General features: G+C 46.5%; 1 protein-coding gene across 1 annotated transcript in view; it reads left to right on the forward strand.

The window, feature by feature from the left end:
* The window catches only part of ATP6V0A1 (ATPase H+ transporting V0 subunit a1), a 251,391-nt gene that overhangs the window by 117,079 nt on the left and 107,124 nt on the right, over positions 1-27,188 (forward strand). Inside the window, 8 exon segments of the mRNA XM_030220840.1 lie at positions 221-371; positions 609-748; positions 1,628-1,791; positions 2,314-2,404; positions 3,453-3,571; positions 4,091-4,307; positions 7,394-7,501; positions 15,989-16,096. Of these exon segments, the coding sequence (XP_030076700.1) occupies positions 221-371; positions 609-748; positions 1,628-1,791; positions 2,314-2,404; positions 3,453-3,571; positions 4,091-4,307; positions 7,394-7,501; positions 15,989-16,096 (1,098 nt within the window).

Genomic DNA, 27,188 nt, shown 5'->3' on the forward strand with positions numbered 1-27,188 from the left:
ACTTATTTCATGTGCAGATGCTCACAGCTATTAGATGGTAATTATTTTCGGCCATACTTTATCTGAGCTGATGACTAGCAAACTCACTGAGCTGTTTAGTCATCCTTTGAGGCTTGGTCCTGCCCATCATGGGCAAACAAAGCCAATACTTCAAAAGTGTGGCCTACTCTGGACTTTCAAAGGTCTGGTTTGATTTTTCTTATTGTTTTCTTTCAAATAGGAACACAGTGGGTCAACAGTTCCATCTATCCTAAACAGAATGCAAACCAGCCAAACACCACCAACCTACAATAAAACAAACAAGTTCACCTATGGCTTTCAGAATCTGGTTGATGCCTATGGCATTGGAACCTACAGAGAAATTAATCCAGGTAACCAGCTGAGAAGATGACGCAAAACGTTCCTGAAAACAGCTTGTGCTTGCTGCAATGGAAGGAAATAGGTGTTACTATACAAGCAATCTTCTGGTTCCATAAATCAGAGCATCGTGTGTATATTTGGATATCAAAGAATCTTTTACTAATGGATTTGTGAAATAAAATACAGTTGATCTTGTATTAAGATGTGTAAATGTGTTTTCACGTGTCACATTTTTTCCGTCTCTCTAGCGCCATACACTATTATCACTTTTCCTTTCCTGTTTGCGGTGATGTTTGGTGATCTTGGCCATGGGATCCTGATGACATTGTTTGCAATTTGGATGGTGCTGCGGGAGAGCCGCATTCTATCACAAAAGAGTGATAATGAGGTAAAGGTCTTCTGAACCTTTTTCAGAACTTTTAAAGGTGTAGTTAGTGAGCTATCACTTGAGCTTTATGTATGGCAAAATTGTAAGGACCAAATGAAATGGATAAAAATATCATAAAAGAATATGTAAAACTCTACCCGTGTCCTGTGTTTCTGCTTTAAAGAATCTGTTCGCTCCCTTTTGACCTGATAGTTGTCTTCTGCTCCTTTAGACCTACAATTAGAAATCAATGTTGGGAACTGGTTCCATGAGCCTTCATTTACAACTAACTAGGAATATGTTTCTCCTCTTTCTTTAATTCTTTTTTTAAATTTTGTTGTTATTCCCTTCCAAGTTAGTTTAGTGCAGTGAAAATCACTTTGGGATCCAAACTTCTGGAACCCTGCAATAGTGTGATTATGGCACAAGGATTAACTTGCCTCTTCAGTCCCCCAGGGCTATGAACATTGCCTCCGCGGCATCTCCTAACTTACTTCCTCTTATGAGTTTGTAGTGGTGTTCCCAATATAAGGTCTTGAATTTATGGTAAATAAATAATGGTGGCTAGGAGAAAACTAAAGATGAAAGCATAGTGAGGCCACACAGCTTGCATATTAACTCAAATTAAGAAACACTCCTACGATTTTGGAAGTGGGGACACTTAATGTAGAGCACCTACCATAGAAACTAAGGAAGAGAGCTCTTTGGTGGTGGGTTTTGTTTTGTCTATTTTATTTTTTTGCTCTGATTTCTGTGCCTTAATTGCATTCGTGTTCCATGCCTTCACCTGTCTGCTTAAAGATATAAAATGCTATTAAACTAATCTGTAGGGTGTTACATTTTTCAGAATCTGATGGCTGTTAAGTGCTTATTCTCTGGACTTTGCTTTTATACTTCCAGTTATTTAATACAGTCTTCAGTGGCCGTTATATCATTCTTCTGATGGGGCTTTTCTCAGTTTATACCGGTCTCATCTACAATGACTGCTTTTCCAAAGCACTTAATTTATTTGGCTCGTCATGGAGCGTCCGTCCTATGTTCAACCCTCCACTTGGAAACTGGACGTAAGTTCTCTTTAGAAATGTGGACATAGCAATGTAATTGTTTTGCTTTCAAGAAGTACTGATGAGTCAATACTGATAAAACACATTTTCGATCCATCATTAAAAGTATTGCCCAAAATTTCCCAACGTGAAAGGTCTACTCCGAAGATTGATATATATATTTTTCCTGGTGCAGTATCTCTTTGTGCAGTGGGTGGATCATTCTACTGTGGGGAATAAGAGCTCTTTTCCTTTAGCATTTTCATAAAAGTATGTATGTGCTAGAGAAGGGATTGTATTTTCTTTAGCTGCTGTGTGCCAAGTACACTTTATGAATTTTAGTGCCCTGTGCTTGACATACAGAGAAATTTGTCTCCCAGTTGTCTTGTGTACTTGATAATATTATACGGTGAACGTTTTCCTTTAGACTACAGTTACTGCTGGTAATTCCTTTTTTTTATCTTGTGCTTCTGTTCCTGTGAATCTGTGTTGCTAATATTGGCGTCTGCAAAGATATAATTTTCTGTTTTTTTTGCCAAACAGGGATAATATCGTCCACACAAATACTTTACTCCAAATGGATCCGAATGTTCCTGGGGTGTTTGGGGGACCATATCCTTTTGGTATTGACCCAGTAAGAATTCATATGCTCCTGTTATTGTCAACTCAATTATTGTCCTTACACATATATACTAAAAAGCAAGTACTTCTACCCAGTTGTTTATAGAACTGTGTTGTATTTATGTAGCATCTTGCATCCGCTAATTTCTGATATTTCAAGGGTATATTAGTAGTGTGGTACTATTGGCATCCCCCCCCCCCCAAAGTGGCAAGTATACCTAGAAAATGGTACGTTACATAATTGATTGGGGTGGAGAAGAAATAATTACGGCTAGGTATGTGTTTTTTTGGATAGATTAGTGTTTAAGGCATAAGGGGCAATTGTATAACTGGGCATCAAAGTTTTGATGCTTTTAGATTCAGTGTGCCTAGATTCCATTATAGAACACCAGCATAAGTTGGGATCTATAAGCCCATATTTAGACATGCCTATTTACACCATGCTGGGCGCCCAGATTCCATTATAGAACACTAGTGTAAGTCGGTATCTATGAGCCTACGTTTAGACACGCCCACTTACACCATTTGGCCGGGGGGGGGGGGGGGGGGGGTTGCGTGGAGACCCATTTGGCCAGGGGGTGGGGGCTGCAAAAAATTGTTTGGACACCAAGGGTTCCGTGAGCCGAAACAGTTTGGGAACCCCTGATCTAACACATATGTGTGTAGCTGTAACAGTCACAGTCACTGAGCGTGGAAATGTAGGTGTCAATTTAAAGAATGAGGGGCATAGAGTATATTTCAAGATTGCACAAAGGATGTATGTCTGAACCATGTGTGTGGGGTTTAGGGAAGACCAGTATGATCTGGTGCCATAATGGGGCACACTGGAGAGTGTGTGTAAGAGCATAGCCCTAGCAAGTGTGAGTACTTGGTGCATGAAATAGTTGATCTGGAAGGTATGACAGCCTGATCCACCCCTGATTGTTCTTGATATCTGACACAAGATCAAATCCCAAGAAGATATGGTTGGAGTTTAACATTCATGCCTTTTCGTATTTTGTTGTTTAAAGTTGTTTTGAAAGCAGTGATTCTAATTGTTGATTTTTTAACATTTGTGACAGATTTGGAATATTGCTACCAACAAACTCACTTTTCTCAACTCCTTCAAAATGAAGATGTCTGTGGTCCTGGGTGTCATACATATGCTCTTTGGGGTATCCTTAAGTCTTTTCAACCACATGTGAGCACCTTCTTTTATGGCTTTGCTTTACATGAAATTAAGAACGTTGGCACTAAGCGCTATAACTTGCCAGATCTGAGCTGATATTTGTTTAGAGTTCTCAAAGCACAGAGGGAATCCCAGGATTTAAACCCACTGAGTACAGGAGTCTCCAAAAATAATTAATAGGAGCAAGGTTATGGTGGTAACGAGCCCAAAGTTAATTGGAAATTCTTCCTAGTACCCAGTTTTCTATGACTGGGAAGATCAGTTATAAAAGAAGGTTAAATCCTTCTGTATCCTTTCTACAAATTGGTGATTCCTGTTGTGTGAGGGCTCACCTCTGAAGCCCTTTCAAACTCAAAACTTAAATTGATTGTGGATCAGGGGTTGGAAGTTTGGAGGTTATAGATGGAAAGCTGAAAAAGCTCACTATAAGACCTTGCAAGCTTTCCTTTAAAAAGAAAATGTCAGTCTCCTTGAAGGGCAAGGAGCAATGGGAAATGAGCAGAAGTAACAAATATGTTATTTTATTTTTAGATATTTCAAGAAGCCACTGAACATTTATCTGGGTTTTATTCCTGAAATGATTTTCATGCTGTCATTGTTCGGTTACCTGGTTATCCTGATTCTCTACAAATGGTGTGCGTACGATGCTGCAACGTCAAAGGAAGCCCCAAGTCTCTTAATCCATTTCATCACTATGTGCCTCTTCGGCTACAATGATCCAAATTTCAAAGCAATGTATAGAGGACAGGTACTTAGAGCTCTGTAAAGTTATCTTATGTACTTGGATAGACTGAAAGAAAACTTTAGGTGCAGAAAGTTCCATCTCCTCTTAACTGAGCTAAGGTTGGAGCTGGCTTGATATGATACACTGCCACTACTGCACGGGAGACCCAGGCTTGAATTCCAAGTCCAGTTTCTGCACTCTGGTTGTGCCAGGATAGGAGGATGTCTCTGAGGCAGTGGTTACTGCCTCTGTTAGTGGGAGAGAGACCTAGCAACCATTCAACACTGACCCATATAGGGTTATTTTTAAAAGGCATTTCTGCAGATAAGACTTTTTTACACACTGAAACAGACTCATTTATTTATATTTCTCTCATGCCTTTTCATTTGTATAAAGTGGTCCTATACTTATGCACCTGTATCATTATATGTATCTTTGTTTGCATGAACTGAGTGCACACATTTTCCTGCAGCAGGTGTGTGAGTATGTGGTGGTGGTGGGGAGTTAGTATTTACACACACAGTTTATAAAATGCTCACATAATATAAGCTAGAAAATTTGTAAACACTAAATAGCAGGCTTAAATGTGTGCAGATACTGCCTGTGAGATAACTTTCAAAAGGAAATTATGTGCATATTATGTTATTTAGGTATTCATTGCTTAATTTTGGGTGGCTGTTATAAAATGACTCCCTTCCTACTGGCTCAACTCAGGGTACACCATTGCTGGTTTCTGTAAGGAGCTAACGAAACAGTACAACAGCAAAGGTGACAAAAAAGAGTCCAAGGATCAATCATAGCGAGGTAAAATACTTTTATTTTGTTGAAAGAAAGACTCTACACGAATGTGTGTTTCGGCAAAAGGGCCTTCATCAGGAGTCTGATCTTGAAACTTCATTTCACAATGCTATTGAAACATGGAAAACATCTTCATAAAGATATGGCCAGTTAATAATAAACAAATTCCTGTGGCAAAAACACTCGGGTTTCTCACAGAAAAATACAATCCTTCAATCGCTGGTATCAGTATTGATATCTGATAACAGCGATTGCAGGATTGTGTTTTTTGTGAGAAGCCCGAGTATTTTCATCATAGGAATTTGTTTATTATTAATTGGTCGTATGTTCTTGAAGGTGTAGTCGCATGTTTCAGTATCATCATTTTATTGTGAGATGAAGTTGCGAGATCAGACTCCTGGTGAAGGCCCTTTTGCCGAAACACGAATTAGTGTAATCTTTCAACACAATAAAAGTACTTTACATCGCTACAATTGATCCTGGGACTCCTTTTTGTCGCCTTTGCTGTTGTACTGTTTTGTTTATACCTTGCAAAGGTTTTCTTTTCTTCTTTGTTGTTCTTGATTCTGTAAGGAGCTGCAATCAGTGTCTGCCGGCAATGTCTCTGGTCTGAGCTAAGGAGGAGGTAATCCACCGAGGTGGATGAACACTAACTCCCACGAAAACACAACAGTAAAAAGGAAGTGGGAAGTGGACCAATGACTCCAGGGAAACGGGATACTGATGTATAAGGTACCACTTTATTCACAGACTCGACACAGTACTGTGTTTCGGCCACAGGCCTGCCTCAGGAGTCTAAACAATTTGTCAAAAAAAAAAATAATTAGTTAAAAAATATATCTAAAACATACAGAGAGATATTCTAAATCACACACAGAAACCTCTAAAATAATTTTAAGGAAAATGCTAAAATGTTTTTCAAATGAAAACAAAAATATGAGCACACAGAATATATAGACGTATAATTTTTTTGGTACACATATTGCCATTTCTTTATTATTACTATGTGTTGCATTATTTTACATGTATATTTAAATGCACCTACTCTGTATGTTTGAAATTCAAAAGTAATTTCTCCGGTGCATACATAGAGTTGCTCTTGTCTTAGATACTCACTATATAGGTTTTAGATTATTTTACATGTATATCTGTTGATCTCCATATTATTATTATGTATATTTTAGATCTTTTATATGCATTTACAAATTATGAGTCCTTATATATGTATATATATTCTGTGTGCTCATGTTTTTGTTTTTATTTGAAAAACATTTTAGCATTTTCCTTAAAAATATTTGAGGTTTCTGTATATGATTTAGAATATCTCTCTGTATATTTTAGATATATTTTTTAACTAATTATTATTATTTTTTTGATAAATTGTTTAGACTCCTGAGGCAGGCCTGTGGCCGAAACACAGTACTGTGTCGAGTCTGTGAATAAAGTGATACCTTATACATCAGTATCCCATTTCCCTGAAGTCATTGGTCCACTTCCCACTTCCCTTTTACTACTTACTATTACTCTGGTCTGAGCTAGACAGGAGGTGATGCAAAATGAGGGAAAAGAGCCAGACTGAGACAAGGTAATGTTTAGGAATTTAAGTCTACAATATAATTTCATGTTGTATAGATCTTAATTCAGATCTTTGATTTTGTTTCTTGTTTCTTTTGTTTTCATGGCTATAGAAACCATTTTGAATGATATTTTGTCAGTAAAATGGTATATAAACTTTAAGTTAAATAAATAAGGGGTCCTTTTACTAAGCTGCATTACGTGTTAACACGTGTCTAACGCAGGACGTGCTAAAGTGCTGTGTGTGTGTAGTACTTTTGCCCCCTTCTTTGGCAGGGGCATGGATGCGCTTATCAGTTAGTGCGCTATCATCATGGGAACCCTTAGCGCCTCCTAAATAGGAGGCAGTAAGTGCTCCCGCGATAACTTTTTAAATAGCTGTGCGCTAATACTAACGTTAGTGCCCTGCCAGAAATGTAACAAATAGAAAAAGGCCCTTTATGATGGCCATGCTAGAATTGGGCTTAGCGTGCAGGAAGAGCCCATGGAAGGGTGCGCCAAACCCATTTCATAACGTAGCATGGTAAAAGGACTCCCTAAGATAGCCGTGAATGAAGAAAAAGGAAAATGTAGTCCCACTGCTGGCAGCGCATGGCCCAGGCTCAGAGGAGGCTTCCATTTCATCTGTGGCCTGGAGTGGTAAAATGGAATAGAGAGGATTAAAGATAGTAATAATATTGCATCCACTATACCAAGTTCAACCAGCAGTAATTCCCTGCATTTCACTTGCTCCACAGATAGGACTTCAGAGTTTCCTAGTTATTTGTGCGCTGCTTTGTGTTCCATGGATGCTTGTTGTCAAACCCCTTGTCCTGCGCCACCAGTATTTAAGGAGAAAGCATTTGGTGAGTGGTTGGTTTTATGCTACTAATGAAGGGTGCTAGTAATGAGCTTTGATTTGGCTCCCAGGTTTTAGATTATGGTGGTGGTTCTTCTCAATGTTGTGTTTTCATGTTGTTAAGATTTGTGACTCACCTCGGATGCAATGTTAGTAACCGTGAATAAAATTATCCAGATGTTTTTGCAAACGTTTTAAGATGACGCTAAAATCCAATTTGACGTTTAAAATATCTAAATTTTTTTCAAGTGACCAATTCTTATGCACCCTGCTTCATAGTACCCTCTTCCTGTGTAGCTGTAAGGATGGGAAATCCTATGGGATTCTTTTTCTAAGAGCCCTCACTCTATCCTCAGCTTTTTACCTCACAGCTCTGAGTGAAAATAGTCCTGGCTGTCCCTCATTCTAGCATCCCATCCCCAGAGCCCTTATTGACATATGTATTAGATTTACTTCCCGCCTTTTTCACTTGTAGCCCAAGATGCATTATATTCAGGTACATGAGGTATTTCCTGCCCTAGAGAGCTTAGTCTGAGGAGTTAGTTATGCACTGTTATTTAAACAGGCACAGGAGGCTCCTGCCTGGTTAAATTGCATTCACCAGCTCCAAACACGATATTCAGTGACACTTAAGTAAATAGTGCTTCTCAGTGTCATGTGTGACTGCCACGACACTATCCAGTCAGTGCTGAAGCAGAGCCTGAAGCTATATGGACACTGCCAGTATTCAAACCCAGATGATCAAAAGCCCCTGCTATTCCAAACCGCACTGTAGAAATAGTTCTCCGAGGACAAGCAGGCTGCTTGTTCTCACGACTGGGTTGACGTCCGCGGCAGCCCCCACCAACCGGAAGAAGCTTCGCGGGACGGTCGGCACGCAGGGCACGCCCACCGCGCATGCGCGGCCGTCTTCCCGCCCGTGCGCGACCGCTCCCGCCAGTTACTTTTTTTCCGCGACTGGAGAGAGTTGTGCAATTGCCTCTCTCTCCGTTCAGCCGCCGGATTTTTCGACCGCATTTACGCGGATCGTTGCTTTGACCCGTTCGGTTCCTCTTTCTTTCTTCGTATTGTAAAAAAAAAAAAAAAAAAAGATTTTCGCGCGTGTGGAGCACGCGCTCCCCTTTTCCCTCGCTTCCAGCGGGGACGCCTCATTGCGGCCTAGTGGCCGCTCGGTCGGCTAGTTTTTTCGTGGTGTGATTTTAGCCACCATTGCCGACTTTGACTTCGCCGACGCGATTTTTCCGTCGATGTCCTCGAAGGTCCCGAGTGGATTTAAAAAGTGTGGTCGCTGCGGCCGGCCGATCTCGCAGACCGACACCCACGCTTGGTGCCTCCAGTGCCTCGGGCCGGAGCACAATCTCAAGTCGTGCGCGCTGTGTCTCGGTCTCCGGAAACGGACTCAGGTTGCGAGGCAAGTTCTGCGGGACCGTCTTTTTGGAACTTGCGCCGGCCCCTCGACGTCGACCTCGACGGCATCGGTATCGAAGGCCGGATCTTCGGTACCGGTATCGATGCCCGAGACATCGGCACCGATGGCAGCGACCCCAGGAGAACAGGTCCCGTCGGCCCGCCGGTCTGCCGGTGAGAGTGGGGTTGAGAGGCCGCGTGGGCTGTCGGCCCCGGTCACTCCCTCAGCTCGTGAGCCACGGGACCGAACCCTGTCGGACCCGGTACCTCGAGACCGAGGGGGATCGACCTCCTCCTCCTCCATGCCCTCCGGCGCCGGTGACGTGCACCGGAAAAAAGATAAGAAGCGCCGTCACCGGGAGCCCTCGGTGCACCCTGAAGGGGAGTCGACGCCGAAGCGTCATCGCAGAGAGGAGAGATCTCCGTCGGTGGTGGAGGTACCGACGCGTCGGGGTTCCGGCACCTCGGTGCCGTCTCCTGGCCCCCAGCAGCTTCTGGCACCGACACCCTTACCGGCCCCACCGCCTTTCCCGGCAGCGGGCCTGGACGAGTGCCTCAGAGCCATCCTTCCGGGGATCCTGGAAGGGCTGATGCGCCAGGCTGTGCCGGCGTCGGGGGTGCTTGCGCCCCCGGCGCCGATGACTGTGGCGCCGGCGAGCTCTAGCCCGGCGCCGGGGCTGTCGACACCGCCGCCGCTTGCGGTGCCGGTCTCGACCGCCACGCAGGTGGAGTCCCCGTCGACGTCGATGGAGGGAGCTCCGTCCCCGCCGGCGCGGGAGTCCACCGCTCGACGACACCGAGACCTCGGTGCCTCGACGTCGAGCCGGGCCCGGTACCGGACTCAGCTACATGAGCTAATGTCCGATACCGAGGATGAGGACTCGTGGGGGGAAGAGGAAGACCCGAGATATTTCTCCTCAGAGGAGTCTACGGGCCTTCCCTCGGACCCCACGCCGTCACCGGAGAGGAAGCTCTCACCTCCTGAGAGTCTCTCCTTTGCCTCCTTTGTGCGGGATATGTCTATAAGCATTCCCTTTCCCGTGGTCTCTGTGGAAGAGCCGAGGGCCGAGATGCTCGAGGTCCTCGACTATCCATCACCACCTAGAGAGTCCTCCACGGTACCGCTGCACAATGTCCTGAAGGAGACGCTGCTTCGGAACTGGGTGCGACCACTAACTAACCCCACCATTCCCAAGAAAGCAGAGTCCCAGTACAGGATCCACTCTGACCCAGAGCTCATGCGGCCCCAGTTGCCCCATGACTCAGCGGTCGTGGATTCTGCTCTCAAGAGGGCACGGAGTTCGAGGGATACCGCCTCGGCGCCCCCGGGGCAGGAGTCTCGCACTCTGGACTCATTTGGGAGGAAGGCCTACCAATCCTCCATGCTCGTGACCCGCATCCAATCTTACCTGCTCTATATGAGCATCCACATGCGGACCAATGTGCAACAGCTGGCGGACCTGGTCGATAAGCTCCCGCCGGAGCAGTCCAGGCCATATCAGGAGGTGGTCAGGCAGCTGAAGGCGTGCAGAAAGTTCCTGTCCAGGGGGATTTTTGACACCTGTGACGTGGCATCTCGTGCTGCGGCCCAAGGTATAGTGATGCGCAGGCTCTCATGGCTGCGTGCCTCTGACCTGGACAACCGCACCCAGCAGAGACTGGCTGACGTCCCTTGCCGGGGGGATAATATTTTTGGCGAGAAGGTCGAGCAGATGGTTGACCAACTGCATCAGCGGGAAACCGCTCTCGACAAGCTCTCCCACCGGGCGCCTTCAGCACCCGCCCCCGCGGGCGGGCGTTTTTCCCGGGCTCGGCAGGCTGCACCCTATTCTTTTGCGAAGCGTAGGTACAACCAGCCGGCCCGAAGGCCTCGTCAGGCACAGGGACAGCCCCAGCGCGCTCGTTCCCGTCAACAGCGTGCGCCTAAGCAGCCCCCTGCGCCTCCACAGCAAAAGCCGGGGACGGGCTTTTGACTGGATCCACGGGAACATAGCCGCCCTACAAGTGTCCGTACCGGACGACCTGCCGGTCGGAGGGAGGTTAAAATTCTTCACCAAAGGTGGCCTCTCATAACCTCCGACCAGTGGGTTCTCCAAATAGTGCGGTGCGGATACGCCCTGAATTTGACCTCCCTGCCTCCAAATTGTCCTCCGGGAGCTCAGTCTTTCAGCTCCCATCACAAGCAGGTACTTGCAGAGGAACTCTCCGCCCTTCTCAGCGCCAATGCGGTCGAGCCCGTACCACCCGGGCAGGAAGGGCAGGGATTCTATTCCAGGTACTTCCTTGTGGAAAAGAAAACAGGGGGGATGCGTCCCACCCTAGACCTGAGAGGCCTGAACAAATTCCTGGTCAAAGAAAAGTTCAGGATGCTTTCCTTGGGCACCCTTCTGCCAATGATTCAGAAAAACGATTGGCTATGTTCCCTGGATTTAAAGGACGCATACACTCACATCCCGATACTGCCAGCTCACAGACAGTATCTCAGATTCCGCCTGGGCGCACGGCACTTTCAGTATTGTGTGCTGCCCTTTGGGCTCGCCTCTGCCCCACGAGTGTTTACAAAGTGCCTCGTGGTGGTAGCGGCCTACCTACGCAAGCTGGGAGTGCACGTGTTCCCATATCTCGACGATTGGCTGGTCAAGAACACCTCGAAGGCAGGAGCCCTCCGGTCCATGCAGTGCACTATTCAACTTCTGGAGCTGCTGGGGTTTGTGATAAATTACCCAAAGTCCCATCTCCAGCCAACTCAGTCTCTGGAATTCATAGGAGCGCTGCTGAATTCCCAGACGGTTCAGGCCTACCTTCCCGAAGCGAGGGCCACCAATCTCTTGGCCCTGGCTTCGCAGACCAGAGCGTCTCAGCAGATCACAGCTCGGCAGATGTTGAGACTTCTGGGTCATATGGCCTCCACAGTTCATGTGACTCCCATGGCTCGTCTTCACATGAGATCTGCTCAATGGACCCTAGCTTCCCAGTGGTTCCAAGCCACCGGGAATCTAGAGGATGTCATCCGCCTCTCCACCAGTTGCCGCACTTCACTGCTCTGGTGGACCATACGGACCAATTTGACCCTGGGACGTCCATTCCAAATTCCGCAGCCCACGAAAGTGCTGACGACGGATGCATCCCGCCTGGGGTGGGGAGCCCATGTCGATGGGCTTCACACCCAGGGTCTGTGGTCCCTCCAGGAAAAGGATCTGCAGATCAACCTCCTGGAGCTCCGAGCGATCTGGAACGCACTGAAGGCTTTCAGAGATCGGCTGTCCTGCCAAATTATCCAAATTCGGACAGACAATCAGGTTGCAATGTATTACGTCAACAAGCAGGGGGGCACCGGATCTCGCCCCCTGTGTCAGGAAGCCGTCGGTATGTGGCGTTGGGCGTGTCGCTTCGGCATGCTTCTCCAAGCCACGTACCTGGCAGGCGTAAACAACAGTCTGGCCGACAGACTGAGCAGAGTCATGCAACCGCACGAGTGGTCGCTCCATTCCAGAGTGGTACGCAAGATCTTCCGAGAGTGGGGCACCCCCTCGGTGGATCTTTTCGCCTCTCAGACCAACCACAAGCTGCCTCTGTTCTGTTCCAGGCTTCAGACACACGGCAGGCTAGCGTCAGATGCCTTTCTCCTTCATTGGGGGACCGGCCTCCTGTATGCCTATCCTCCCATACCTTTGGTGGGGAAGACCTTACTGAAGCTCAAGCAAGACCGCGGCACCATGATTCTGATAGCGCCCTTTTGGCCCCGTCAGATCTGGTTCCCTCTTCTTCTGGAGTTGTCCTCCGAAGAACCGTGGAGATTGGAGTGTTTTCCGACTCTCATTTCGCAGAACGACGGAGCGTTGCTGCACCCCAACCTTCAATCCCTGGCTCTCACGGCCTGGATGTTGAGGGCGTAGACTTCGCTGCGTTGGGTCTGTCTGAGGGTGTCTCCCGGGTCTTGCTTGCCTCTAGGAAGGATTCCACTAAAAAGAGTTACTTTTTCAAGTGGAGGAGGTTTGTCGTTTGGTGTGAGAGCAAGGCCCTAGAACCTCGTTCTTGCCCTGCACAGAACCTGCTTGAATACCTTCTGCACTTATCAGAGTCTGGCCTCAAGACCAACTCAGTAAGGAATCACCTTAGTGCGATTAGTGCTTACCATTATCGTGTGGAAGGTAAAGCCATCTCTGGAGAGCCTTTAGTCGTTCGATTCATGAGAGGTTTGCTTTTGTCAAAGCCCCCTATCAAGCCTCCTACTGTGTCATGGGATCTCAACGTCGTCCTCACCCAGCTGATGAAACCTCCTTTTGAGCCACTGAATACCTGCCATCTGAAGTACTTGACCTGGAAGGTCATTTTCTTGGTGGCAGTTACTTCAGCTCGTAGGGTCAGTGAGCTTCAAGCCCTGGTAGCTCATGCTCCATATACCAAATTTCATCACAACAGAGTAGTGCTCCGCACCCACCCAAAGTTCCTGCCGAAGGTGGTGTCGGAGTTCCATCTTAACCAGTCAATTGTCTTGCCAACATTCTTCCCCAGGCCGCATACCCGCCCTGCTGAACGTCAGTTGCACACATTGGACTGCAAGAGAGCATTGGCCTTCTACTTGGAGCGGACACAGCCCAACAGACAGTCCGCCCAATTGTTTATTTCTTTCGACCCTAACAGGCTAGGGGTCGCTGTCGGGAAACGCACCATCTCCAATTGGCTAGCAGACTGCATTTCCTTCACTTACGCCCAGGCTGGGCTGACTCTTGAGGGTCATGTCACGGCTCATAGTGTCAGAGCCATGGCAGCGTCGGTGGCCCACTTGAAGTCAGCCACTATTGAAGAGATCTGCAAGGCTGCGACGTGGTCATCTGTCCACACATTCACATCTCATTACTGCCTCCAGCAGGATACCCGACGCGACAGTCGGTTCGGGCAGTCGGTGCTGCAGAATCTGTTTGGGGTGTAAATCCAACTCCACCCTCCAGGACCCGAATTTATTCTGGTCAGGCTGCACTCTCAGTTAGTTGTTCTTCGTAGGTCAATTTCTGTTGTTCCCTCGCCGTTGCGAGGTTCAATTGACCTGGGTTCTTGTTTTGAGTGAGCCTGAGAGCTAGGGATACCCCAGTCGTGAGAACAAGCAGCCTGCTTGTCCTCGGAGAAAGGGTATGATACATACCTGTAGCAGTTGTTCTCCGAGGACAGCAGGCTGATTGTTCTCACCTACCCTCCCTCCTCCCCTTTGGAGTTGTGTGTTTCATCTTTTGCTAGTCATTCAACTGGCGGGAGCGGTCGCGCACGGGCGGGAAGACGGCCGCGCATGCGCGGTGGGCGTGCCCTGCGTGCCGACCGTCCCGCGAAGCTTCTTCCGGTTGGTGGGGGCTGCCGCGGACGTCAACCCAGTCGTGAGAACAATCAGCCTGCTGTCCTCGGAGAACAACTGCTACAGGTATGTATCATACCCTCTCTGGAACAGCACGGGGCTTTACCCACCCCTATGATCAGAGATAATAGCATGCAAATTTATGTCGCTATTATCTCTGATCATAGTTGTGCCTGAGCATTCACTCAGGCACAGTCCTCCTGCACTTGTTTGACAGGTCCGGGCTGTAAAAAGCCTAGACCTGTCAAACACAGGGGCTGGAGGTCTGTGGGACCACCAGACCCCACACAGCAAGGCCTTGGTGGCCTATTGCCCCCACCAAACCTCCACCCCAAGTCAACGACATGGGGGCTGGAGGTCCAGCAGACCTCCAGTTCCTCTAACCCCCCCCCCCCCCCGACACAAGTTCATAAGGGGTTGATCCCTAATCCCCCCTCGCATCCCCCCAAAATCCCTGGTGTCCCAGTGGGCCGCAAATCAAGCCCCCCCCCCAACCTGGTGGTCTAGCGGCCCTCTTCCCTGCCCACCCTGTACCTTTGTTGGAGGAGGGAGGTAGTATACTCCCTCTTCTTACAGTGCCGCCTTCAAATAGCGGCGCCCTGCCCAGCGCATCCCAATATGTACTGGGTAGGGCTGGGTGCTGCTATTTTCAAGGCGGCACTGGGAGTGTCCTACCTCCCTCCTCTAACAAAGGTATGACGGGGGTGGGGAAGAAGCCCACTGGGTCACCAGGGCTTTTTGGGGGTGATGCGAGGGGGGGTTTAGGGGAATCTCCAGCCCCCCTTGAACTTGTTTTGGGGGGTTTGGGGGACTGGATGTTCCCCAGACCTCTAGCCCCCGTGTTGCTGGCTTGGGGGGTGGTTGGGGTTTCTGCTCCTGCGGGGGGGGGGGGGGGGGGGCTGTGTTAGGGTTAATGGGGGGGGGGTCTACTAGCATGCAAATGCATGCTGGACAGGGCTCACCATTCTTCCCCAGTGGTCTACAAACCCTAACGCCAGCTCCGAGCTGGCGTAGGGTTTTCTGCGGACAGCGCGCTAATGTTTAGCGCACCTCCCGGTGATCGTTGGGGAGGAAAATGCTTAGCGTGCATTTGCATGCAACTTGCACTAAGAGCCCTGTTTAGCATGCATTTACATGCTAGTTGCAGTCGGAGCCCGTGAGTGCGTTGTTTCATGTGCTCGGGGGATCTGATCATGGGGCGGTAGCAAATGCAGACAGTATGACGCTAATATCCTCTAGCGCCTGCGTTTGCTTCTGATCATCAGCCCATCAGTGCCAGTGCCTGGATAACTAGCCAAGCAAGTAGGACTCCATACAGAGCAGTTCTGATTTCTCCAGATACCAGCACTGAATATTGGCACTTCCTGGTAGCTTCCAGGAGCCACCAGTGGCCCAGATATGTGCCGGTACTGAATATCTGGTTTCAGATCTGGGCATGGTGGTGTTTCAAAAATATTGACCAGTAAGTTTGTATCTGAGGCAACGAAGGGTTAAGTGACTTGCTGAAGATCGCAAGAAGCATCAGTAGGATTTGTATCCTGGCTTCTCTGGTTGTCATCCCTCTTCTCTAACCATTAGGCTATTCTTCCATTCCTGTGCCTTTACTGTACCACATTCTGTTATTTCACCTAGAGCTTAGAATGGGGTGTACGGCCAAAACACTAAAATCATTTACATATAGAGTTAATTTTTTTCTTAAATACTATGAAAAACTGTCTCACATTTTTTTTTCTTGTTTAGGGTACGCACAATTTTGGTGGTATCAGGGTAGGGAATGGGCCAACTGAAGAAGATGCTGAGATCATTCAGCACGACCAGCTGTCCCTGCATTCAGAAGAGGGAGAAGAGGTGAGTTTCCAGCAGGCGGTTTCCTTTACTAGAAAGTGTTTCTGCTATGGACAGGGCTCTGTTTAATGTTACAATTTATGCTTTTTGCAACTACTGAGATTTATTACTTCTCTGGAGTTCAAGCAGCATTTAGGAGGCAAAACCTAAATTTGTTGTGGTAGTTGGGAAGTAGCTACTAAAGGTTAAATAACATCCATCCTGATTCTGGTTGTCCCTCAAGGTTTTGATCCTTTTTTAGATGCTGAAGTTAATCTAAATTTAGTCAATAACAGATGCTTTCTAGCAGACGTATATGTAATTGGTTTTTAAAGGATAACTTTCCCACAGTAATATTAGCTGTCTTATGACTGTGATGAAACATAATATGCTAATATATCTCATGAGGTTCCCCCCCCCCCTTTTTTTTGAACGTTTGTTAATGGCATCCTGCCATATAGATAACCTGGTTCAATTCCTGATTCAGTTTGTTGGGTTAGTGAAGCTGTGGAGACAGTGTTCACAGCCCCTGAGGAGACTTTTTTGGGGAGAAATAGCATCTTGGTCATCACTCAGCAGTGATTCTTGGTGGTCAAGTTCTGGAGGGAGGTACACTTTGTGGTCTATGACCACAAACTGTTGATGCAGTGGCTGCACTAAGTTGAGAGGGATGGATCTAAATTGGAGTAAACCTACTTCCTTGTCATCAATACCAGACCAGTCCAGTCCAATGGGTTATGTCCATCCACCAGTGAAAGGAGACAGAGAAAAAAAATAGTTCCAAGCACTTTGCCCCTTAAGTGTATCGTGTATCTTGGAATGCTCAGTATTTTTCTCTGTCTCCTAGCAGATGGTGGACAAATGTGCAGCTCCTACTGGTGATGGCTAGCTAGCTCCTGTCCCAGCTTTGCTGGGGATGATTGAGCAAGGGGTATGCTGGTACCCGAATTTGGGTTTTTTTAAGATTACACTCAGTGGTACTGGATCCTTCATCTGCCAAGCTAGGAGATACCTAGTGGTACTGGGTCCGTCTCCTCCCCTCTCTAGCCTGGAGCCTTTGAAGCTTGGCAGGCTTGGATGTGGCATGCTTCTTCTTACTTTTCCTGCTGGGTAAGTATGTTTCCTTCCTTTGTTGGCACGGTTAGGTAAATTATTCTTTTTCTTTTCTTTCCCTTCAGAGTCTACAGGTTTAAAAACAAAAACAAGAAATCTGCAGCACTTTTATGCTCCGCTTTTGGACTCGAGTTGTTTTATTTTTGGCTGGAAGCCTCTTTATGGCTATTTGTGACCAAGTTGCGCTCTCCTTCTGTTGCCACCATTTGTGATAGCGGGTCTTTGTTTGTTGACAGTGCACTTCTTTCAGTTCTTCTTCCCGCGCCTTCCTGGGTATTTCTTCATGAGAAAGTGTTCCGCTGACGTACATTTACTTCCCACTGGCTTCACTAGAGGGGGGAGTGTCAGTGGTCATGGGAGTTGGTTCTCTTCACCAGTACAGGAGGTCTGTTTTTTCGGCTGGGTCCTACTGCGTGGAGCTTCCCGCTTTCCATTTTTTGGGTCTGCTGTTCCACCTTCGGGCGGGCAGTCTCTTCCTTTTTTTCTTGATGGATTATGGCTGGTTTGGCATTGCTTCTGGGCGCTGGTGCTCTGCATGAGGTCTTCAGTTTTTCAGCTCTTCTCTTTCCTCCCGGTGTTGGATGTGGGTCAGAGTGTTAGCCAGTGGCTTTGGAATGCCTCTGTGGCTGCCGCCGAGGATATCCTTTCTCTGCAAGCCAGGCGCTGGTCCTTCTAATCTCGGGCCCATGGCTGTTTTTTTTCTATCTTATCTCTGTGAGATACTCCAGTTCTTGGATCTGTAGCTCGGTTTCTTCTTTGAGCTTGAGTTCTTTGGCTGAGTGCGCCTCTGCTTCTTCCTGCCTGCCTGCCTCTTTTCGTGGGAGGGTGCGGAGTTCGCTCCCTTTGGATTTTGTCCCATTTTCTGGCTTTTTCTGTCTCGTGGACCTTGTGGGCTGTAGCGCCCTATTTCTCTCAGGCTGGCAGTTCTGACCTACCTAGTGAATTTATTCTCCTTGGTCTGGGTGGCGCACTTCTCTTTTGGAGGGTACAGTATGCTAACCTCCCTAAGGCAGGGTGCTGTCTCTTTTTTGGGGGGACTGCAGCTCTATTTTTCTCGATCCCCTTGGGGTGCAGGTGGAGGCTGAGGGGCTTCTTTTTGTAAACCCTTGCGTGTTGCTAACCATTCCTACTTTTCTGCTTGTGCACCGCAGTGCAGTTTCTTCTGGGCCACTTCAATGGTTTTCTGGGTTTTCGGCCCTTTGCTGCATGTCCCTGGATGAGTGGTTGGATCCATTTTAGAAGGGATGCATGGATTCAGCTTAAATAAGTCTGTTGTTGCTTGAGCGTTGTGCCTTTTCTGCACGTCGAGCAGGGCTTCCTCTCAGTGTGGTGAGCAGGGCTTCCTTTCTCCTAGGGTCTTTGCTTCATTTTCTGTCTGGTGACTGTTGACTTCTCTCTGCAGGCCAGGCTTAGCTCCGTAATGGTGTGTCGAGCAGTGCTTCTTTGTGGCATTCAGAGCGTGGCAAGTTCCCCATGGCCACAGCTCTGTTAGTTCAGCCTTGGTCCTGTCTCTGGTTGTCTGGTCTGGGCCTACCTCCCTCTCTGGAGATCTGGGCCTCTGGGCGTCATCCTTCATTGGATGTCCATAATTGCTGTATTTCTAGAGGTCAGGCCTGGCTTCTTCTCAGTTGGTTAGAATGAGCTGGATCTCACAGCAGCGTTTCTCGGACTGTCATAACATAGTAACATAGTAGATGACGGCAGAAAAAGACCTGCACGGTCCATCCAGTCTGCCCAACAAGATAAACTCGTATGTGCTACTTTTTGTGTATACCTTACCTTGATTTGTATCTGTCATTTTCAGGGCACAGACCGTATAAGTCTGCCCAGCACTATCCCTGCCTCCCAACCACCGGCTCTGGCACAGACCGTATAAGTCTGCCCAGCACTATCCCCGCCTACCAACCAGCTCCCCCTCCAACCACCGGCTCTGCCACCCAATCTCGGCTAAGCTTCTGAGGATCTATTCCCTCGGAACAGGATTCCTTTATGTTTATCCCACGCATGTTTGAATTCCGTTACCATTTTCCTCTCCACCACCTCCCGTGGGAGAGCATTCCAAGCATCCACCACGCTCTCCGTGAAAAAATACTTCCTGACATTTTTCTTGAGTCTGCCCCCCTTCAATCTCATATCATGCCCTCTAGTTCTACCACCTTACCATCTCCGGAAAAGGTTAGTTTGCGGATTAATACCTTTCAGATATTTGAACGTCTGTATCATGTCACCCCTGTTTCTCCTTTCCTCCAGGGTATACATGTTCAGGTCCTCAAGTCTCTTCTCATACGTCTTGTAACGCAAATCCCATACCATTCTCGTAGCTTTTCTTTGCACCGCTTCAATTCTTTTTACATCCTTAGCAAGATACGGCCTCCAGGACTGAACACAATACTCCAGGTGAGGCCTCACCAACGACTTATACAGGGGCATTAAAACCTCTTTTCTTCTGCTGGTCACTCCCCTCTCTATACAGCCTAGCAACCTTCTACTTACGGCCACCGCCTTGTCACACTGTTTCGTCGCCTTCAGATCCTCAGATACTATCACCCCAAGATCCCTCTCCCCATCGGTACCTATCAGACTCTCACCGCCTAACACATACGTCTCCCGTGGATTTCTACACCCTAAGTGCATCACTTTGCAATTCTTCGCATTGAATTTTAATTGCCAAACCTTAGACCATTCTTCTAGCTTCCTCAGATCCTTTTTCATGTTTTCCACTCCCTCCCGGATGTCCACTCTGTTACAAATCTTAGTATCATCCGCAAAAAGGCAAACTTTACCTTCTAACCCTTCAGCAATGTCATTCACAAATATATTGAACAGAATCGGTCCCAGTACCGATCCCTGAGGCACTCCACTACTCACCTTTCCCTCCTCCGAGCTAATTCCATTTACCACCACCCTCTGTCGTCTGTCCGTCAACCAGTTCCTAATCCAGTTCACTTCAGGTCCTATCTTCAGCCCGTTCAGTTTGTTCAAGAGTCTCCTGTGGGGAACCATGTCAAAAGCTTTGCTGAAATCTAGGTAGATTAAGTCTATAGCACATCCCTGATTTAATTCTCTAGTCACCCAGTCAAAGAATTCAATGAGATTCGTTTGGCATGATTTACCTTTGGTAAAACCATGTTGTCTCGGATCTTGCAACTTATTGTCTTCCAGGAAATTCACTATCCTTTCCTTCAGCATCGCTTCCATTACTTTTCCAATAATTGAAGTGAGGCTTACTGGCCTGTAGTTTCCAGCTTCTTCCCTATCACCACTTTTGTGAAGAGGGACCACATCCGCCGCTGTCCAATCCCACGGAACCTCTCCTGTTTCCAATGATTTATTAAACAAATCTTTAAGAGGACCCACCAGAACGCCAGAACCTCTCTGAGCTCCTTTAATATCCTGGGGTGGATCCCATCCGGTCCCATGGCTTTGTCCATCTTTAGCTTTTCAAGTTGTTTATACACACTCTCTTCCGTGAACGGTGCTATATCTACTCCATTTTCATTTGTACTTTTGCCAGTCCATCGTGGTCCTTCTCCAGGATTTCCTTCTGTGAAAACAGAACAAAAGTATCTATTTAGCAAATTTGCTTTTTCTTCATCTTTATCTACATCGCGGTTCGCAGCGTCTTTCAGTCTCACAATTCCCTTATTTGTCTTCCTCCTTTCACTAATATACCTGAAGAAATTTTTGTCTCCCCTCCTTACATTTCTAGCCATTTTTCTTCTGCTTGCGCTTTCGCCAGACGTATCTCTCTCTTGGCTTCTTTCAGTTTCCTCCGGTATTCCTCTCCGTGTTCGGCTTCTTGAGTTTTTGTGTATTTCAGGAACACCAACTCTTTAGCCTTTATTTTCTCGTCACTCCACAGCAGACCTCGATCCGTCTCTGGACAGAGAGCCTGGCCTCCGACTGGTTGTTGAGCCTTGGAGGATTGATCCTCATTATGGCTCTACCTTGCAAGTTAGGCTCCCTTCTTACACGTGAAACACATCTCTCTCTCATAGTTGTTTGGTGTCTGCTCAAGGCTTCCTTTTGGAAGCTTGAGCAGGACTCTATTCCTGAATGTGTCTTGGAACTTTCTTTCCATTTTTTTTCCTGGCGGTGAGTTTTTTTCTCTGTGGAGATTCAACGTGTCTTCGTTCCTGGGGGTGGGCTTATATACCAGGATGCCATCCCTGTAGATGGTATGTGGTCCATTTTAGACAGAGGTGTCAGTCCTGGCATCTGGACAGGCAACAGACCTATGTTTCTGTCTCTTGGCCAGGGGGTCTGTTCCTGTGTAGAAAAGACCTTTGCTGCTGCTTAATTCCTGGGTTTCATCTTTGTCGGGCGAGTAGCTCTCCTCCTCGCCTATGGGCAGTTGTCCGCCTTAGGGAGTCGAGGTGATTCCATCTTTTGATGGTGTTGCAGTACCTGGTTAGTTCAGTCTTCCTGATGGCACCTTGCCTCTGCCTCGGAATGAGTGGGTCTCCGTTCTCCTTGGAGGGTGCAGTATGTTGGCTGCTGGGTTGTAGCCAGGTTCTCTTTCTTAGGGGATTCTTTCTTGGATTGGCAGAGTTCAAGTTGGCGGTGTTTACATCTGTTTTGGTTAGTAGTATCTCCCTCAGTTTGTCCGGGTGGGACGTGGCTCCTTTGGTTTGCCAGTCAGATTTCCAGCTCCTTTAGGCTCTGGCTCGAGACTCCCTATCTATGATTCCAGCGGTGGATTGACAAGGCATCTCTCTTGTAAGTTGCTACCTCCCCCCTCTGTGCCTTTGTCTTTGGCTGCTGTTGTCGTTGGTGCCCTTATGAGTCCATTTCTCTGCGGGACTCTTCACAGGTGGACTTGGGAACCCATGCTTTTCCTTCAGTCTGTTGTAGGGGGTTCCATTCATTGTTCTCTGCCTTCAGAAATTCCTTAGGCTCCTTTTTCGAGCTCCTCTGGGTCTCTGAGCACTGGCTTCCTTCCAGGTTCTTCAGCCTTTCATTTCAAGGACTCTATTTCTTCCTGCAGTTGGAGATTGTAAGAGGTCTCCGCCTGGTGCAGGTTCTATTTAGGATGCTGTTTTGGTGTCCTCACAGACATTTGCTTTTTCCTTTTGGAGCATTGCCTTTCCTGTCTTCAAGATGTTCTTTTCCCGCCCTAATGCTATGACTGCTTTGTTACATCCCATTGGTCTGGTATTGATGACAAGGAAGGGAAAATTATGTTTCTTACCTGATAATTTTCTTTCCTTTAATCATACCAGACCAGTCCAGATGCCCACCCTGTCTGTTTTTTTTCCTGGTTTGCTTCCTTGTTGCTGCTTCTAGAGCTCGACTCCTCTGTTTCTGTGCTTGGGTCTATTTTCGACTTCTAGAAGCGGAGGACATTTCCAGAGGATGGGCTCCAACCTTACTCTCCATGCCACTTTGCGATGCCAACTCTATACGGCGCTCAATTATCCTTCCATGATGAGCCGTTTCTCCTGCTTCAGGGTGCATCTGCTTGACGGAAGGAAAGAGTGAGTGATGGCCCTCTTTCCTCTTCGATGAGTGGTTTGGCTGCCCTTGGTCGCAGAAGAGCGTGGAAGGTCCCCCATCTGGGCGTTATTGGAGTTCTGGCAAGCTCTGGTTTCCTGTTTTCTTGTTTTGTTATAGTTGAAAGCACCATTGCTTGGCTATTCAAAATACTGAACATTCCAGGCTGCACGATATACTTAAGGGGCAAAGTGCTTGGAGCAATTTTTTTCTCTGTCTCTTTCTGCTGGTGGATGGACATAATCTATTGGTCTGGACTAGTCTGGTATGATTAAAGGAAAGAAAATTATCAGGTAAGAAACGTAATTTTCCCTTAAAACTCCAACAACAACAAAAAAATCTTCTGTTCTAAGCATTGATGGAACATGAGCATGCTGGCATCATTTTGGTGTACAGTTGTAATACTATGGCATTTATTTCAAATGTTTGCATGACTTACAGCATGATTTGGTTTGACGTTTTGCATTAAATATAAATTTGTTTTCAAGCCTGCCGAGGATGAAGTGGTAAGATTTAAAGCTGGTTTTGCATGTGTATTTCTTGAGCCTCAGATTTTCCATCGCCATCATTCAATTGAGATCACGTGGCTGTGTTGACATAATCACATTAGTAAGCTTTGTGCTGTAGTACTGTGGCTTGCTTTGTCAGGAATTTAGTCATTTGCTGCTGATTGGGAAGAGATAATTAATACCTTCAAAAAATAGCAACTTTTCCCCTTTTCTGAATTCTAGCTGAACGAAAGCCTGTGGAAAGTTTTATCTGCCTTCACATAAGTAGAAAATGAGCAGGCTATACTTGTAACATATGGTCACCTTCAGGTTGCCTGTATACAGTTACTTCTGGGACGTTTAGCTTCTGTTTGGCCCCATCAATAGTTCATTATTTTGTGCACACAATTGCTGCACAGAGCAAGCGGAGTGTCTACATCAGAATGTGTGTATTCTGTAGCTAGTGGCTTCAGACCAGAAGAATGGTCCTGGAATAACAAGTCTAGAACAGTAACACCTCCTGGGAGCGCCACACTGCTCTGTAACAATTTATCAAAAGTGTTAGTGTTAGGTATTTATAGACCAGGAAGGGTCAAGCCACCAAACATTTTCACTTTTATCCAGTAAAGGATGCATGAAGGTGTTCTCTTGCTGTAAAACACAAGAATGACTGAACTGGTTTGTGTTAAATCTCAGACGTGAAAGGGCAAACATTTTGTATTAATGTGCATTATTTAATGCAAGCCCCATTATCAGTGGAGCGTATTAACATGTGCTAAATGCTAATTAACATGCGTTAGTGCGAAATAGTAAATCTAGACCTAAGTGTGATGTAAGGTTTTATGTCTACAGTTTTACCAGGTTGGGTGTGTTTTACTTTACTTTACCATGTTGGGTGTGTATTCCTGTATTTTCAGAATTTTTTTTGTTGTGCACTTGACCTTGTGTGAGTCAGAAATCAGGCTGGGGGTCCTGAGCCTCGCTCCTAAACCCCACCGTACCTCACAGACCCAATCCCTGTAGCACTCATTTCCCTTCTCTCACAAATCACTCACGGTATCCCTTCAGAGACTGAAGACTCGCTTATCCAGTAAATATCCTTTATTCAGTAATCTTACTCACCACACATTTATATAAAATTAAATGCAGAAATTCTTTCTCAGTACAGAAAAGAGGAGACAGCTGTAGAAAAGATAATACAGTTACAGGGACACTTTATCATACCAAGGTATGTAAACTGGCAATCAGTACATTCATTCAGAGGCTATCAGGGGAAGGCTGGGGACAGCACCTTCATGCGTTATCAAACCAGCTCCCCCTCCCCCGAGAGTCTGATGTGCTTCTTTTTATGCTGCTACATCTGTCACTTGCTACAGTATCAAACCCACATCTGATTTCCCATTAAATTATGAAACGGTAAGGCTGAAAGTGCAATGATTTCCTTGATGTTTCTTCCACTCGTATATGCAAAAGCTCAGTTTAGTGCATTAAATGGCAAAATGAGGACAAAAACAGGTCATCATAAAGGTCAAAAAGCCACATCCAGTCTAGCCAGAAGAACTTGGGGCAGAGCCAAATGGCTGCTACAATATTTGACACTTCAGCAGTGTTTCTGTATTACAGACACAACATAGTTTCTGTGACTCTACATGGATAAAAGCAATGCTGAGTCAGGCCATGGCCCACTGAGCCCAGTATTCTGTCTGCAACAGTGGCCAGGCTGGGTCACAATTACCTGGCAAATTCCAAAAAGTAGCTTCCTTTTAAGTCCAGAGAACATAGTTTTTCCCTGGTTACTTTTCTCTTGAATTTTACTCAAACCTGTTCAAGGCTGTTAGTTCTAGGACAGAATTCCTGTGTTTTCTTTGGCCCTGATATTCAGCCACCGGTGGGCAGTGCGTTTGCTGTCCACCACCAGCGTTAAACCTGTATATTCAATGCTAGGCCGTTTTTGGTGACTGGCATTGAATATCTGGGTTTATCTTAGCCTCTAAAAAGTTAACCAGCTATGCTGATGTTCAGCACTAACTGATTAACTTTTAAGTGGCCTATCTTTGACTGCTCATCATAGCTGGTTAGGCACTTAAATGCTATTTAACCTTCCAGGAGCTGTACCTGGCTGGTTAAATAGTTTTGAATATTGAGGGGGTTTGTGACCAGAAAATATTTGGAATAAAATCCATGCCCTCTTTCCCCTGGTGGAATGGATTTAACAGGTTCGTCTCTAAGCGGGAGGAATGTTTCTTGGTAAGTATTTTATGAAGCTGAGAGTTTGGTCAGGGTACTCTTAGGGCTTCTTTTACAAAGCCGCACTAGCAATTCCCACATGGCAAATGAGAGGAAGCCCATAGGAATTGGATGGTCTTCCTCTCTCATTTACCACACCGAAACTCAGCAGTTTGGCTTTGTAAAAGAGGCCCTTAGTGAACAATTAGATTTTTGAATAGACATGAAATCTCCCACCTTCATGCTTCTGTTCTTATCTCTGCAGTCTATTTCATTTGTCCAGCCATTAGCAAGTTGTTACTAGCTCCTCTTACATGTCAATTCTGTGTGTGTGGATTTTTTTTTTTTTTTTGTGAAAATAAAACAAAAAAAAGCCCTTGTTTCAAATAAGAAAATGCAGTGGAAATATGATCAACCAGACTGATGCACAAATGAGAGAAATTAGACATTTATTCTCCATCCTCCTGAGGACCCAGAACTGGGGTCAAAAAGTACCCAAAATGTTTCAAACCCCCCCCCCCCCCCAAATATAACAGTATAACAGACATGATCAGTTTGTCTGATGCTTTGGGAGGGGGGGGGTATGCAATTTGTAGCAGTGGAATGATTGTGAGACAAAGTTCTCTTGACTTGGAATTACTTGCTCAGGCTCCCCCCCCCCCCCCCCCCAGTCCGACATCAGTGCCATCAGCAAGTGAGAAAAACCCTGACTCTGTGCAGCATCTCTATTTAAATGGCAGAAGTGGCCATGCCCTCTCACTCTCACTTGGTGCAGGGACAAGCCACACCCCATAAATGTTAGCGTAGCAACAGCTCCCTCTACAAGTCGTTGGTGAGACCCCACTTGGAGTATTGTGTTCAGTTTTGGAAGCTGTATCTTGCTAAAGATGTAAAAAGATTGGAAGCGGTGCAAAGAAAAGCTACAAAAATGATATGGGATTTGCATTACAAACTGTATGAGGAGAGACTTGCTGACCTGAATATGTATACCTTGGAGGAAAGGAGAAACAGGGGTGACATGATATAGACGTTTAAATATTTGAAAGGTATTAATCCACAAACCTTTTCCGGAGGCGGGAAAGTGGTATAACTAGAAGACATGAATTGAGGTTGAAGGGGGGCAGACTCAGGAGTAATGTCAGGACGTATTTTTTCACGGAGAGGGTGGTAGATACGTGGAATGCCCTCCCGTGGGAGGTGGTGGAGATGAAAACGGTAATGGAATTTAAACATGCAAGGGATAAACACAAAGGAATCCTGTTTAGAAGGAATGGATCTAAGGAATATTAGCAGAGATTGGGTGGCAACACTGGTAATTGAGAAACAAAACCGGTGCTGGGCAGACTTCTACAGTCTATGCCCTGACATAACTGAATAGTTATGGAATGGCTGGAGTGTAAATTTTAAGGGGCTTCGACGTTAGCTTCAGAACTTTTAGTAGAAGAAGAGTGCTGGGCAGACTTCTACGGTCTGTGCCCTGAGAATGGCAAGGACAAATCAAACTCGGGCATGGAAGCTAACTTTTCAAAACTATTGGGGATGCTAAGTCTAGTGGAAATAACCCCTCCCTGATCATATACAAGGAATTTTCTCATTATTGGGGGTGCTCAAGCACCCACAGAGCCGGCTCCTATGAAGGTGGGTATACATATAAAGTATCACATACCATGTAAAATGAGTTTATCTTATTGGACAGACTGGATGGACTGTTCAGGTCTTTATCTGCCATCATTTACTATGTTAGCAATGACTACGTCTCCAGTCATCATACCACTACTGAAAGTAACCATATCTCC

The sequence above is a fragment of the Microcaecilia unicolor genome, chromosome 12 (assembly GCF_901765095.1).
Source record: "Microcaecilia unicolor chromosome 12, aMicUni1.1, whole genome shotgun sequence".
Taxonomy (NCBI): domain Eukaryota; kingdom Metazoa; phylum Chordata; class Amphibia; order Gymnophiona; family Siphonopidae; genus Microcaecilia; species Microcaecilia unicolor.